The 15,019-nt window shown below is 41.4% G+C and overlaps 1 protein-coding gene across 11 annotated transcripts in view; it reads left to right on the forward strand.

Annotated features, from left to right (window-relative positions):
* The window catches only part of SETBP1 (SET binding protein 1), a 381,792-nt gene that overhangs the window by 345,860 nt on the left and 20,913 nt on the right, over positions 1–15,019 (forward strand). For 9 of the 11 annotated variants that reach the window (XM_028480793.2, XM_024132262.3, XM_028480795.2 and 6 more), the window contains one exon: positions 7,666–7,836. In XM_028480793.2, coding sequence (XP_028336594.1) covers positions 7,666–7,836 — 171 coding nt within the window. Of the gene's footprint in view, positions 1–7,665; positions 7,837–7,940; positions 8,048–10,637; positions 10,960–15,019 lie in introns of those variants that run through there. The other 2 variants (XR_003677370.2, XR_003677371.2) reach the window with 2 other exon arrangements.

Raw genomic sequence — 15,019 nt, forward strand, 5'->3', positions numbered from 1 at the left:
CACGTGGGATCTTCCCGGACCGGGGCACAAACCCGTGTCCCCTGCATCGGCAGGCGGACTCTCAACCACTGCGCCACCAGGGAAGCCCCTGTATGGTCCTTTTAATGTGATGTTGGATTCTGTTTGCTAGTATTTTGTTGAGGATTTTTGCATGTATATTCATCAGTAATATTGGTCTGTAATTTTCTCTTTTTTGTAATGTCTTTGTCTGGTTTTGGTATCAGGGTGGTGGTGGCCCCGTAGAATGAGTTTGGGAGTGTTCCTTCCTCTGCAATTTTTTGGAAGAGTTTGAGAAGGATGGGTGTCAGCTCTTCTCTAAATGTTTGATAGAATTCACCTGTGCAGCCATCTGGTCCCAGACTTTTGTTTGTTGGAAAATATTTAATCACAGTTTCAATTTCATTACTTGTGATTTGTCTGTTCATGTTTTCTATTTCTTCCTGGTTCAGTCTTGGAAGGTTATACCTTTCTAAGAATTTGCCCATTACTTCCAGATTGTTCATTTTATTGGCATAGAGTTGCTTGTAGTAGTCTCTTATGATGCTTTGTATTTCTGTGGTGTCCGTTGTAACTTCTCCTTTTTCATTTCCAATTTTATTGATTTGAGTCCTCTGCCTGTTTTTCTTGATGAGTCTGGCTAAAGGTTTATCAATTTTGTTTATATTCTCAAAGAACCAGCTTTTAGTTTTATTGATCTTTGCTGTTGTTTTCTTGTTTCTATTTCATTTATTTCTGCTCTGATCTTTATGATTTCTTTCCTTCTACTAACTTTGGGTTTTGTTTGTTCTTCTTTCTCTAATTACTTTAGGTGTAAAGTTAGGTTGTTTATATGAGATTTTTCTCATTTCTTGAGGTAGGATTGTATTGCTGTATACTTCCCTCTTAGAACTGCTTTTGCTGCATCCCATAGGTTTTGGATCTCCTCTGTTGGGTGCATATATATTTATAATTGTTATATGTTTTTCTTGGATTGATCCCTTGATCATTATGTATTGTCCTTCCTTGTCCCTTGTAACATTCTTTACTTTAAAGTCTATTTTATCTGAAATGAGTATTGCTACTCCAGCTTTCTTTGGATTTCCATTCGCATGGAATATCTTTTTCCATCCCCTCACTTTCAGTCTGTATGTGTCCCTAGGTCTGAAGTGGGTCTCTTGTATACAGCATATATATGGGTCTTGTTTTTGTATCCATTCAGCAAGCCTGTGTCTTTTGGTTGGAGCATTTAATCCATTCACATTTAAGGTAATTATCAATATGTATTTCCTATTACCATTTTCTTAATTGTTTTGGGTCTGTTTTTGTAGGTCCTTTTCTTTTCTTGTGTTTCCCACCTAGAGAAGTTCCTTTAGCATTTGTTTTAGAGCTGGTTTGGTGGTGATGAATTCTCTTAACCTTTGCTTGTCCGTAAAGCTTTTGATTTCTCCATCGAATCTGAATGAGATCCCTTCCGGATAGAGTAATCTTGGTTGTAGGTTCTTCCCTTTCAACACTTTAAATATATCATGCCCCTCCCTTCTGGTTTGTAGAGTTTCTGCTGAGAAATCAGCTGTTCACCTTATGGGAGTTCCCTTGTATGTTATTTGTCATTTTTCCCTTGTTGCTTTTAATATTTTTTCTTTGTTTTTAATTTTTGTCAGTTTGATTGCTATGTGTCTTGGCGGGTTTCTCCTTAGGTTTATCCTGCCTGGGACTCTCTGCACTTCCTAGACTTGGGTAGCTATTTCCTTTCCCATGTTAGGGAAGTTTTCAACTACAATCCCCAGATATTTTCTTGGGTCCTTTCTCTCTCTCTTCTCCTTCTGGGACCCCTATAATGCGAATGTTCGTGCATTTAATCTTGTCCCAGAGGTCTCTTAGGCTGTCTTCATTTCTTTTCATTCCTTTTTCTTTATTCTGTTCCACAGCTGTGAATTCTACCATTCTGTCTTCCAGCTCACTTATCTGTTCTTCTGCCTCAGTTATTCTGCTATTGCTTCCCTCTAGTGTTTGTTTGTTTTTTGTTTTGTTTTGTTTAGTTGTGGTGTGCGGGCCTTTCACTGTTGTGGCCTCTCCCGTTGCGGAGCACAGGCTCCAGACGCACAGGCTCAGTGGCCATGGCTCACGGGCCCAGCTGCTCCATGGCATGTAGGATCTTCCTGGACCGGGGCACGAACCCGTGTCCCCTGCATCGGCAGGCGGATTCTCTTTGTTCTTTAATTCTTCTAAGTCTTTGTTAAACATTTCTTGCATCTTCTCAATCTTTGCCTCCATTCATTTTCCAAAGTCCTGGATCATCTTCACTATTATTATTCTCAATTCTTTTTCTGGAAGGTTGCCTATCTCCACTTCATTTAGTTGTTTTTCTGGGGTTTTATCTTGTTCCTTCATCTGATACATAGTCCTCTGCCTTTCATTTTATCTATCTTTCTGTGAATGTGGTTTTCATTCCACAGGCTGCAGGATTGTGGTTCTTCTTGCTTCTGCTGTCTGCCCTCTGACAAGGGTATCTATTTCTTGATTCATTTTATTCTGTAATGTTTATCCCCTTATTTCCATGGGTGAAGTTCATTTGCAAACAAGAAAGAATAGCAATGGGAGAATTCAAGCAGATAACCAATATATGAGAAAAGGAATTATAATCAAGTTTTCAGGATGAGTTTCCTCTTGTGAAAAATATATTATCTACTGGTTTGCCCAAAAGTCAATGTGTCATGGGACAGAAAAGAATATTGAATTGAGTCAAGAGGCATGGATTTCAGCACCACTTTCTTCGCACTTGTGATATGTGAGCTTGGGCACATCACCTGGTCCTCTGTGCCTTGGTTTTCTTATTTGTGAATTTGGAGTTTCACCATCTGCCTCTTGTCATCCACAGGGATGCTGCAAGGGGCAAATAGCATAATGCATGTCATTGCTCTTTGCAAGATTAAAAGCCACTGAGTGCTCAACAAAACATGCCTCTCAGTCCATGCCAAGCACTGCATTCTACGGTGAAAGGGCTAGGAAGGTGACAGAAGGAACTAACCACCCCACTGGTGTCAGCCTCTCTCACTATGCCATCCTAAGTTTTGTCTCCAGGAAACATCTGCATTTGCAATCTTAGAATTAAAATTTTAATTAAACCTATATTAATTGCATAGTATTTTCCAGATATACTGCTTTCTGTAGTGGATGTTACAAAATGAATTACGTGCGATCCCTGGATGATGATTTTATCAGCCCCTTTATTTTAAAGAAACTATGAGATGAGGACTCAATCAGGAGTTAGGATCTATTTCTTACCACTTCTTATCAGCTGTGTGATTTTAGATGAGTTGTCTGACCTCCTTGAACCTCCATTTTCTCATCTAGAAAAAAGGAGTAAATAATAACTGTCCCACAAAGGTTTGTTTGTTTGTTTGTTTCCCCATAGAGAAAATGAGATAAGTAGATAACTAACTTTACAAACCTAGAGCAACATACAAATTACTCTATGGTGAGGCTGGTTTTTATTATCCAAGGTCACAGAGCTCATTAAAGAGATCCTGGGAAAGTCAGCCACGGTAGACCCTGCTTTTCCTCCATGACCCCTGTAACCTTGAGCAACCTGGGGAAGAGGTAATTGAACAGAAACTACTACTTCCGAAGACACAGAATCAAAATATCGAAACTATTGACTCAGTATTGACTCACCCTTAAGGCAGTAAACAGTGCTTTGGTCTCTGACCTTTCCACATCCTGGGGCAGTCAATAACCTGGCCGCTAGATGCAGCGCTTGCCACTGATTCTGATTTGGGAGTACTTTAACCTTGAACTGAGCTCCAAGTAACCAAGGCAACAGGAAGTCAGCTTCTGCGTCAAAGGAGTTGGAATCCATAAATCAAGTCCCTAATGCAAACGCGGTGTGCAGGTAGAGGTTCAAGGGGATAAGCGGTCTATGAGAAATTACCTTTAAAAATGAGTGACTCTCCCTCGATAGGCTACTGCACAGTTTCAAAGAGTTTTTAAAAGTTTTATCAATAGAGGTCTACAGGTTATAGTAGAATGTTTTCATATAGGTTTAACTTTTTTTATTTCCTTTTGGCTTCTCTGTCTTAATTATGAACAGATGTTGGATCCACAAAGTTATTAGCATTGTTATTTCCTCCTTTAAAAATGTACTGGCCTCCAGATATGGAAGCCTCAATACAATTTGTCCTATGTTGGGGTTTGGTGATCCTCTGAACACATCTTCCAAGTGTGCTCTCCATACAGTCTGCTGTCCGAATTTGACATAGTGATCCTTTCCCAGCTCAAAGCCATCCTTGCTTTTCCTCATGCCCCAGTGTAAACAGCAGTGCCACATCTCAGTGGTCCAGTCAGTACAGTGCTGAATCTGGGTTTCTTTATGATAGGTCTCCAGCCTCAAAAACCTTCCTCCCGTGGTGAGAGAGAGCAGCCAGGCCCATTCTGGGAAGGAACTTGCCAAATATCCCACCACTCTACCATCACCGAGCATTTGTGAGAACTTGGTTCTGAACTGTTTCATGTTCCTCTGGTCCTTTGAGTACCTCTCCATGGAGCATCAGCTGCCACCTGGAATGAAGAGAAACAAAGACTTCCAGTGGCCAGCCTGCCCAATGCTCTCTCCCAAGAAGTCACCCCTTCCAGTCTCCTGAGACCTCTGCTCTCAGACAGAGTTTACGCATTACAAGTACTGTTATATTAGCCTTTGTTTAACGTTTATCTAATATTCTTGCCCACATATACTACTTCTGGGATTGTTTCCCTAATCCTTTCAAAACTGAAAAATGTCTGAGCAAACATCAGGATTTTTTTTTTCAATTTGTTTCCAAATTCATTGGACGGCATCTGGCAAACAGTACTATAATCTAGAAAATCCTAAATTATCTAGGGTTTTCAAGATAGCTAAAGAGTGACAATCTGAATTATAGAGTGTTTTAAGTGTCATCTTATTACTTTTAACTTATTCTGTACCATAAACACTTGAGTAGCAAAGTACACCCGATAGAGGTGTGATCAGATCTGCTTTAAGGGAATCATGTGGATTGTGAACATTTGCATGAAAAGGGCCACAACTAAAATGGCTTGAAATCACTGTGCTCCCAAGTGAGAGTTAAATATCTGCCTGCTAATCCTGTTTATGGCTCATTCCCTGCACATATAATAATATGAGCAAAAAACTCCCTGTCCCACCTGTGTCCACAGGTACAAAGAGGACAGACAGATCAGGGAGTTTTTCCAAAGGAGCTGTTATCCAATAGAACTCTGGCAGCTTAGAGTTCCGGAGGTGTGCTGTGCAAAGGACGCCTGCATCCATTCGACAGGAACAGGGCCAGGGTGGCACGGAGTACCACAGTGGGGAATTATCAGACTCAGGCCTGCTGTCCCATTGCAGATTTGTTAGCAGCCCACTATTCTAGCACATCAGTCAGTCCACCCAGATGACCATACAGTGATAGACTTCTAGATTCTTTCCAAACTATGTTTATTTTATTAATGGAAAAAGAGTTTAATATATGTTTGTGGTTTAAAAAATATTAACAATAAAGAAGGCTAAGGAGCAAAAGTAAAAACTCCCTCACTAATCTTCCCTGTGCTCTCCTTCCTCAGAATAACCATGGTTAACTATTTGGATGTATCTCCTTGCAGAAGATTCTGTTTGCATTTTACATATACTACATGTGTATACCTTGCGTATTCCTGGCACACCTGCATAGTTTACAAGCGGGCATCATCCGGGGATCATGTACGTGTTTGCTGCACCTCCTGATTTCTTGATGGTTGTGCCTTGCAGTCTCTCTGTCATAGAATTTGATGTTTGTCCACTCCCATAGTCAAACGCTACGAAATATTAATTCAAAAAAGAAAAATTGTATTTTTATTTACAACACCTCAAGTGGAGGTTTCAGAGATCGGGATGGAGAGTAGGAGGAAGGTAGCAGACGGTAAATGAAAGTGTCAGCATTTCTTCCTTAGGTGGTTACAGGTGCCTTTTCCAGGTGTGATATAGGCCCTCTGTGTCCTCAGTGTGAAGCATACTGTTGGTAGACCAGGTCATGGGCAGAAGTTGGAAGATGGTAAGGTAGACCAAGAAGATCCCTGAGTTTATCATCTGGCTGCCTGAAAACTTCGAGCTCTGACATTAAGAGCTGTATGAGTTTAGTCAGTTGTCTCTTAACATCTCAGAAATATGTTGTCCTCATCTATAAAAGTAAGAAAAGAGTAACCTCCACACTACATGCTTCACAGGGCTGCTGTTAGGCCAAAGTGAGCAGATCTCACTGGAGGTGAGCTGTTACTCTAGGGGGTACCAGTGTCACTCAAGTTGTTTGAGATGGGAAAAAAGGTCAGGAACTACCGTGATACGGCCTGTTTCATGTTGTTGCTATCAGTGGCATGTAGCCTACAAATAAAGAAATTCTGAGTAGATGACCATTTGACATGGATTCAGACACCTCCAGCTTCTGAACTGACGTTTGGATGAGTTGGAGAGTGACTTGTTTTGCAGCTAGGGATGTAGAAGGTGTCCAGAAATCCTTGGTCATGTCAGGGAAGAGAACTGAGCCTTTGTTGGCTGGTTTCTGTTGGGCCTGAGGAGCAGGTTATAATAGTGATAACAGTATAATAGGAATAATCATAACAGGAAACAGTTATATAGCATGAACTATGTGCCAGGCACTGTTCTAGGCCCTTTATTTTGATTGATCATGGATGCCCCCAACCACCCACCCCTATGAGGTAATGCAGTTCCATCCCATCTGCACAGTTAAGGAATCTTGAAGCTTGGAGAGGTTAAGTAACTTGCTCATGATCACACAGCTGAAAAGTAAGAGGGCCGGGATTTGAGCCCAGCAAACAAGGCTCCAGAACAGTTCTTATAATGTGTTATGTAGTAAATTTCCAGGCCCTTTCAGAGGCACCTCATAAGAGTCTACCCAGGCTTTTCAGCATCAAAAAGTTGTGACTATTATGACCAGACACTCAAAGGCCCCCAAGTTCAGCTCTTACTTGGCCCAGTCACTGTTGTGACACACCAGTCCCCACAGGGCATCTCCTGCCTCCAGAAGGCCGGCTTCTTGTCTGAATCATCTTCATTCCTCACCCATGACTTAGCAGACACTTCTCAGCACCGGGAATGCCTTTCCTTCAACCTTGCTGCTCTAGCATGAGCTCTGGGAAGCCTTTCCTTACTTCTTCCCACACGAATCCCTGCTTCCTTAGAACTCCCCAGGCACTTGTAATGAATAACACACAGGCCTGCCCATACTTGTTGCCCAGTTTTTCCTTTTCATTTAGTCTTGTCTTCCTAGCTGGCTGAGATGAGAAGCCTCACTAGGTTGGGGTCAACTTCTCCCCTCCATGCTCTGCACACCAAAACCTCTGTAAAGACAGGCTTCTTGATCCATGGAAGGTAAAGCGTGCATGATGGCTTACACCGCTTCATTAGGCCTGTGCCCCGACCCCCACTTTCAGGCAGGCCACCTGGAATGTTGTCACCACTAACCTCAGCCACAAAACCAAAACCAGTCATGCTGCTAATTTGTTTTGTTTTGTTTCCTTTAAACATTCTAAAATGTCATTCTTGCACCAGAAGGAGGTCAGATCATTTGATGATTTCTTCAGGTTACTTTCAGATTTTGTGTTGTCTGTCTTCCTAGTTCTTTAAAGTAACTGCAGGCTTTGGGGTTATTTTTTTTTTAGGGATACCAAGTCCCCACTTAAAAGTGGACCAAACAGCAGCACATAGTAAGAACGAGGGCTCAGCGTCCACTATGATGACCAGGAAGAAGCCAGCTGCAGTGGACAGTGTTGCAATCCCACCAGCCCCAGTGTTATCTCTCCTTGCTGCATCTGCAGCAACATCAGATGCAGGTGAGCACTTCAGATGCTTTGGGTTCACCCCAGGGAAGGTGGGCATGGAGAAGGCCCTCCGGGAATGTGCTGTTGCTAAGTACAGGTAAGAGTTCTCTCTTCAGCCAACCTCCTGCAGACACTGAGCATGTGAGCTGTTTCAGCATTGGAGTTTTCAAGTGGGAGAAGGTCTAAGAAAGGAAGGAGATCATCTCAGAACCTGGAGGCAAAGGTCAGTGAGTAGTAGTAACAGTATTAATTACTCTTTATCAAGCCTTAGTGACTACTAGTCTCTGCATATAGGACCTTATATATCTCATGTAGCTCATAAAATAACTCTGTGAAATAAATACATGTGTCTTCATTCCAGAAGAGGAAGCTAATGGGAAGGAAACTTGCCCCAGGAACCTGTGGACACTCAGAATTCCAACTCAGATCCAAGACCCATGCTCTCAACCACTGCATTTCACTACCTCCTGTGCTCACCATGGTTGAGAGATGGTAATCAGAGTTTCCCTGAGGACTTGATTCATTCTAGCTCATGATATCATGAATTCCTCAATAGTCACCAGACTCCTCGCTGGCAGTTTATAAAGTACAAGCGCCTTACTCAGACATCCCATATGCTCTGCCTTCCGCTACTCCCCACATCACCTCCCAGCAGTCCTGCGCACCAACCCCAGTTTGCCGCTCTCATCCCTACTGCCAGGAAGGAAGGCCTTGGACTTGGCTTAACACCTTTCTTTAGGACAGCCTTACTCGGTTCCTATTCACATCCCACAGATCTTCAAGGCCCAGGGAGTCACACCTCCTCTGAATGCCTGTAGCATCCAGTGTCTCTGCCATGCATTTACCACCCACTTGTAGACTACATGAGAAATGCTTCTATTTAACTTCTTCTCTCTCATGACAGAAATGTATGTACTTCAGAGATAGAATCCATGATTTAGATTCTTGCTATCTTCATGGCACACAGAGTGATGGCACATTCCATAAAATGTGTTGAATTGATGCACTGGTAAACGTTAAGCATATTGCAGTATTTACAAATGCCTATTATGATTAGAAGCCCAAGAAGACACTCATTATTGATATTCACCTAAACTCATCTTCTAATTCAGCAGTTTGCTTTAAGCAGAGAACTCAGCTACATACCTACCTCCTTCATGGAGACCATTGGTAATTAGAAAATGAGCCCAACTGAAATAACAGAAAGAAATATTTGGAGTGACACTTCCCAAATTGAGTTTCACAAAATATTGGTAGGTGTTTTGTGATAGATGTTTTCATAGTTAGGTGAGTGTGAGGAATGCTACACTGCATCTGCTTCCTTTTTGCAGGGTTTTTCTGAGCTCTTAATTGACCAGTGTGCATTATGAGGTTCCAGGAGGGCGAGACACAGAATTTCGTGGTCTTACCTGACCACAAAACTCATTTTTCTGGGAATAGCTCTTAACATCTCTTGGAAGTGGTATTCTTCCCAGGCACTTGGGAAATCTTGCTCTGAAGAAACGGGATCATCTCTCAAATATGATCAAGAATATTAACATCTTTCACATGCTAGGTGTGAAATGAAAAGTTTTTTATGGAAATGCCAGGTAAACGATGCCAGCAATGAGAACAAGGAGAGGTCTTAGGAGGAGAGTCACAGAGGAAAGGGGAAGAAACTGCCCCTGAGACTTGCAGCACCTTTATGGGAGGGCACCTGTGGAGGGAGTCCGAGAAGTGGGCACTGCTGCCATGCCTGGAACTCTGGGAATTCATCACTTGGCTGGAGCGAAAGATTTGGGCCAAGGTCTGCATACCCACCCAGATAATTGCTTGCTCAACCCTGTCGGTTAAGCTCTGGAGGCCTCCCTTGGCCTCCCTTTATGGATTTAAAAATTAGCCTGCATGTTTCCGCCTTTGCTTGCCAAGCACAGATATTTCCCAGAGGCAAAAGACAGGTGATCCCCTATTTTCCTTCCCTGAACTCTTTCCATGCTGTGTGAGAGAACACATTCTTGGGATCCCAAGCTTCTACGGGCTTGCCTCCTCTATTTGCGTTCAATAATTTACAAATATGCCAAATGGGCGTAGAAACAGGTGGGTATTAAACTTTTAAACCTGCCTCTCTGGTAATCAGAGCTGAGCCAAAGCTCTCCTGTTTCAGGATGTAGGAATGGGCTGTTTATTTTTGGCAATGCTCAAATGAGACCCTCATGAGAGTTTCACAGATTTGGTCCATTTCCGGGTCTTAGGCTGCTGAGCAGAACTTTTGTGGGAAAACAGGCTAAAGATCTACTCCAGGTGCTGAAGGTCAGACCTTCCTGAGATTCCACTCCCCACAGACAAACGTCTTCCCACAAACCTAAGAGAGTTAGGGTCGAACAGCCTGGGCTCATGCCCAATACCCCGTTTCACACGTGAAGAAATTGATGCTTCTGAGATTCAGAGATTTGCCTGAGGTCATTCAGTTGGATTGGAACCCAAATTTCTTGATTTACTGCCTGATTTCCAGTGGAATCTCATTTCTATCATAGGCCCAACAGTAGCAAAGGCAGACTTCTTTCTCCCTAATTACGGACTACTACTTCTTTTAGAGAACAGTGAGTGAAACTCATAATGTGAGGCTTTAAGCAAAGTCAAGCATACAGAAGGCAGTTAATAAATAGGTTCTGGGTTTGATTTCATTCAGTTGGGTGCTTGTACATTAGTCATACATATTTCTGATGAGACAACTCACTTAATTGTTGTTTTCTTTAGAGTCCCAGCTTTCACTATAAGTAAGGTAATTTAGAATTACTTCTGGCCATATAAAGAATCAACTTATTTTTCAATAGGTCGTCAATTCTACAGAGTGGTTTTGAAGACTCAGACAAGTGCAGAGAAGATAAAGGAAAGAAGAGTAAAATTAAGTGGCTTATAAAGCAAAATTAATTTAAGAAATCATTTATTGAGTTTTTTTTTTTTTTTTTTTTTGGCCACTCCGCACGACATACGGGATCTTAGTTCCCCGACCAGGGATCGAACCTGTGCCCCGACAGTGGACGTGCAGAGTCCTAACCACTGGACTGCCAGGGAATTCCCTATTGAGTTTTTTAAATACTAAAATAATTCAATTAATTTGAAATTACTTTTATTTTAAAATAATGGAAACTAAGGTATCTAGTACAGTTCCTGACACATAGTAGATGCTCAATAAATAATCACTAAGTGAAATGAATGATTACGAGGCAGTAGCTGTGTGTTTATTCCATACCAAACAAGATGGGAGACATCTGAGAAAAACATGCTTGATATTGGAACTGCTTAACAAGCAAATGGAAAAATCTTTGACAGACATGTGGTAAGCTGTTGGTAAATACTTGCCAAATAATTGATCAGTCTATATCCTAATGGTATTTTTTCAAACAGGTAATCTTTGGTAAAAGAAAAAAAAAGGAACGTTTCCCACCTTATTTTTTAAACATTATAATGTGGAAGAAATGAATGTGGGTCAAAGGCTTAAAAATATGTCTTTTTCTAGCTCGTGCGTGTGTGTGTATGTATATTTTTGTTTGTTTACGGCAATTTTTTAGCTTCTCCGAGTCTGAGAGTCATGCTGATTATGAAGTTATTGATTTGGAGGAAGACACAGAAGAGGAGCTGCAGGAGAGGGTAGCCAGACTGAGAACATGTCAGTCTGTGAGCTTCTGGGAGGGAGGGAAGGCAGTGGCTGCCACTGGTGCTCAAGCAGTTCAGCCTTCATGATCAAACTGCTCAATAGCCATTGATCAGCTGCAGTCCCCTGGCACAACAAAGGAGGTCTGGTTCAAGGGAGCACTGCATCATTATCGTGAGTAATTAGGGCTAACGCAGTGAAAGCTTCAATAAAGTTTGTTCAAAATGATGCATAATTTGAAATAACTTCCATTGCACTGTCCCAATAATGACTGAATAACCACACCAGATAATCTGTACCTGATTAAGTCAGCCTTATTTTTCTGATCTTCTACACATTGAACTAACTTCTCAGGGAGGTTATGTGATATGTAGAGAGTGCATGATTTTACTACTGAAACATGCCCCCCCACACTTTGTATTAATATTTAAGATGAGACTATATTATTAAGTACATTACAAATTTTGTAGGAACTTCATAAAACACCAAGAAAAAAAAAATTTCTTTGGCTCTGCACCTGAAAAGTCTAGAGTAGTAGTAATGGAAAAGCAAGCAAACAGGAAGGCATTTCTTTCTCTCTCTCTCTCTCGCTCTCTCTCTCTCTCTCTCTGTCTCACACACACACACACACACACACACACACACACACACACACACACACTGATAGTCTCTCATCTTAAATCCAAGTAGGAAAAAAGATATGTATCAGGGTTGCTATCACCAAATCTCACCTGCTCAAGGTGTAGCCCTGTTAGAGATGACAAGGCAGCGGAGGGAGCACAGCTCTTAATTTATAGTTTGTATCTGTTTCGTATCAAGGCTAATATATTATTCTCTCAAACTGTGTCATCTGCCTTGTTTAAAACTATCAGGGTAAGTGAAAATATTTAAATTTCACAAGTCAGACATTTTGCTTCTAAAAGCAAAGACATATTAGGTAAACCATTTCGTTATTAAACCAAACTATCATCAGCCCAATCAGAACTGGCTGATACCTGTAATCAAGATGCCAGACTTTAAGCTTGAAAAATTACCTTTACAAATTAAAGAATGAATTCTTAATTCTAATGGAATCAGAATGAAATCCAGCATTCTAGTAGCTGGAGCAAAAATGATCATGAAAATTGCTTCTAACTCCCAAATTCTAGGATGCCTGACTTTTCTGTTAACCAACTGCCATTTATGGAGAGGGACCCAAAAAGATGAAATAATATCCAGGTACAAATGCAAAAGGCAGTGAACAGGAATTTCAGAATTACAAAGTAATTTATTTATTTATTTTTTGTCCTGTGTGGTATCATGATCTGAAGTTCCTAACCAAATAATGGGTTGATTCAGCCAAAAGTCTTGTCTTTCCAAAAGAACCAAAATAGAGCAAATAAATGTGCAAGTTAATAGGATTTGAAACATCCAAGAGCCATAAGTATACAAACCAAAGAAGTCATCAAGTTGTAAAATAAATTACTCTAAGTCCAGATTAATCACTTAAAATATACAGTAGAAAAAGTTCAAAAAGATCTAGAGAAAATAAAGCTTTATTTCAAAAACAAATCATTCAAATTTTCTGAAAAGTGCTACCTACCGGCCCATGTTGAAGCAGCACAGAATCACTCTGTTTGCCTAGTGAGCTCTACTGAACATGAGGTTCTTGATGAGCCCCCTCGCTTTGGCTTTGGGCCATGAAGAGACCTAGCAGGGTTGCAAACTTCCATGCTTCCCTGAAGACCCCATCACACCAAAGGCCTTCTGAAAAACTTCCAATTTTTTTTGCCCGAAAAGGAGAAAATAAGCTCTTTTCTAATTTAAACTGGACATCCTGGAAAAGCTGAGCTGTTCAGTGGCTAAAGCTGTAAACATCCCCAAGAAGCACCAAATTCTCCAGAATCTGGGCCCTTCTCCTTGGAAATGTCAGCCAGCATCAAACTCCTTTGGAATCCCCACTGTCAGAATGTAATTTGCAAAAAACTAAAAACTCATGTCAAGGATTCATTCAAATCTTTAATGAGGAAACCAACCTGGTGATAAAGCTGGTCCAAAAAGAATTAGAACTAGAAGAAAAGGGCATTACAGGATTGTAGGCATTGGAGAAAGAATGCCGAGCAAGATTGTTCAGTTAATGTCCTAATGGACAATAAAACCATAACCTCTGGGCTTGTCTTTTCTACTGGAAAGAAATCATTTGCATATTTTCTGGGCAAAAATCTACAAGTTAATATATTACCTGGCAGAATCTGGGGCTTAATTAGTAGTGGATAGTGAATCCCCTGTAAGATGATACTAAGACTCCACAAGAACCTGCACCCTTCCATTTGCCTTGTTTCTAAGTTTTGGCTCATTTTTCTTGATACCACTTGTGGGCTGTGCAGTGCTCTAGTTGAACGCATGTGTTCTTGCTTCCAATCGCCTGGAAGCATTGGAAGTTCAATACTGCACTGAAGCAGCTGGGTGTTCAGTCCTCAGTGTTCACACCTGTGAAATGGAGAAAAGCATGCCACCCAGTGTAGAGGATTGTGGTGGGGAATAAATGAGGTAATCCTTGTGAAAAATCTTAGCAGAGTGACTGACACATAGGAAGAGTTCAGCAAATTTGTGCTATTGTTGTTGCTACTATTGTTGTTGTTATGGTTATTGCTATTACCTATTTTCCACCCTGGAATGTTCCTGTCTCCTTCACCCACTCCTCAAGCTATTTGGATATCTAATTCATGCTTACTCTTCACGACTCATCTTAGGTGCCTTCAACTCTAGGAAGCCTTCCCTTACACCCACTTTGAGAATCACCCCATGGCCAAGTTAGACACCACATCCTCTGTGCTCCTCTCCCTACAAGCTGGTTGATCACTGGTCCCTACATTTAATGTAGTGTCTGTGTCTCATGCTGCACTGTCCACTCCCCTATTGTCAGGCCTTATTTGACTTTGAAACCCCAGTACCTAGCACTGAGGTGGGCAAACAACAGCTAATCATTAAGTATTAATCAAAATGCACTGAACAACAACTGTTTCCTGCACAAAACCATCTGGTGCATGAAAACATATACGCTAGCATGATATTTATTAGAGCTGCGAGGCAATGATTTGCCTTTATTTTCCATGGCAGCCCCAGAAACAGCAAACCATCCTGAGACTGTTCAGCAAAGGGAGCAACCTGAAAGGGACCCCTGGGGCCTCCAGAATCTTCTGTTCAGTAATGGCAGACTAGCTCCTGGCTAATCCACCAGGATATCCTCCAGGGAAGATTATTTTCAAGTTAAGGAGTCAGCCTATATGGCATGGTATGTGTAGTGCATAGGTATGTGTTTATTCAGAGAAGGAGGAACTTGTACACATAAATGTCTCCCTTCTCTCAGAAGTTCTATGGGATTTTCAGGATGAGCTTCTCAATGGAAAGCTGGCGATTATACTGGCCTCGGTGTAATTTAATTATTTTATACATGCTAGTCTTGCATTCTGTTCAGAGTATTGATTTCCTGAGGGCAGCAACCATTTCCTATTTAAGATTTGTCCCATTCAATGAGTATTGAGTATCCCATGAATTCTCAGAACCTTGGGTTCGTTCAAT

Source organism: Physeter macrocephalus, chromosome 19 (genome assembly GCF_002837175.3).
Source record: "Physeter macrocephalus isolate SW-GA chromosome 19, ASM283717v5, whole genome shotgun sequence".
Classification (NCBI taxonomy): Eukaryota; Metazoa; Chordata; class Mammalia; order Artiodactyla; family Physeteridae; genus Physeter; species Physeter macrocephalus.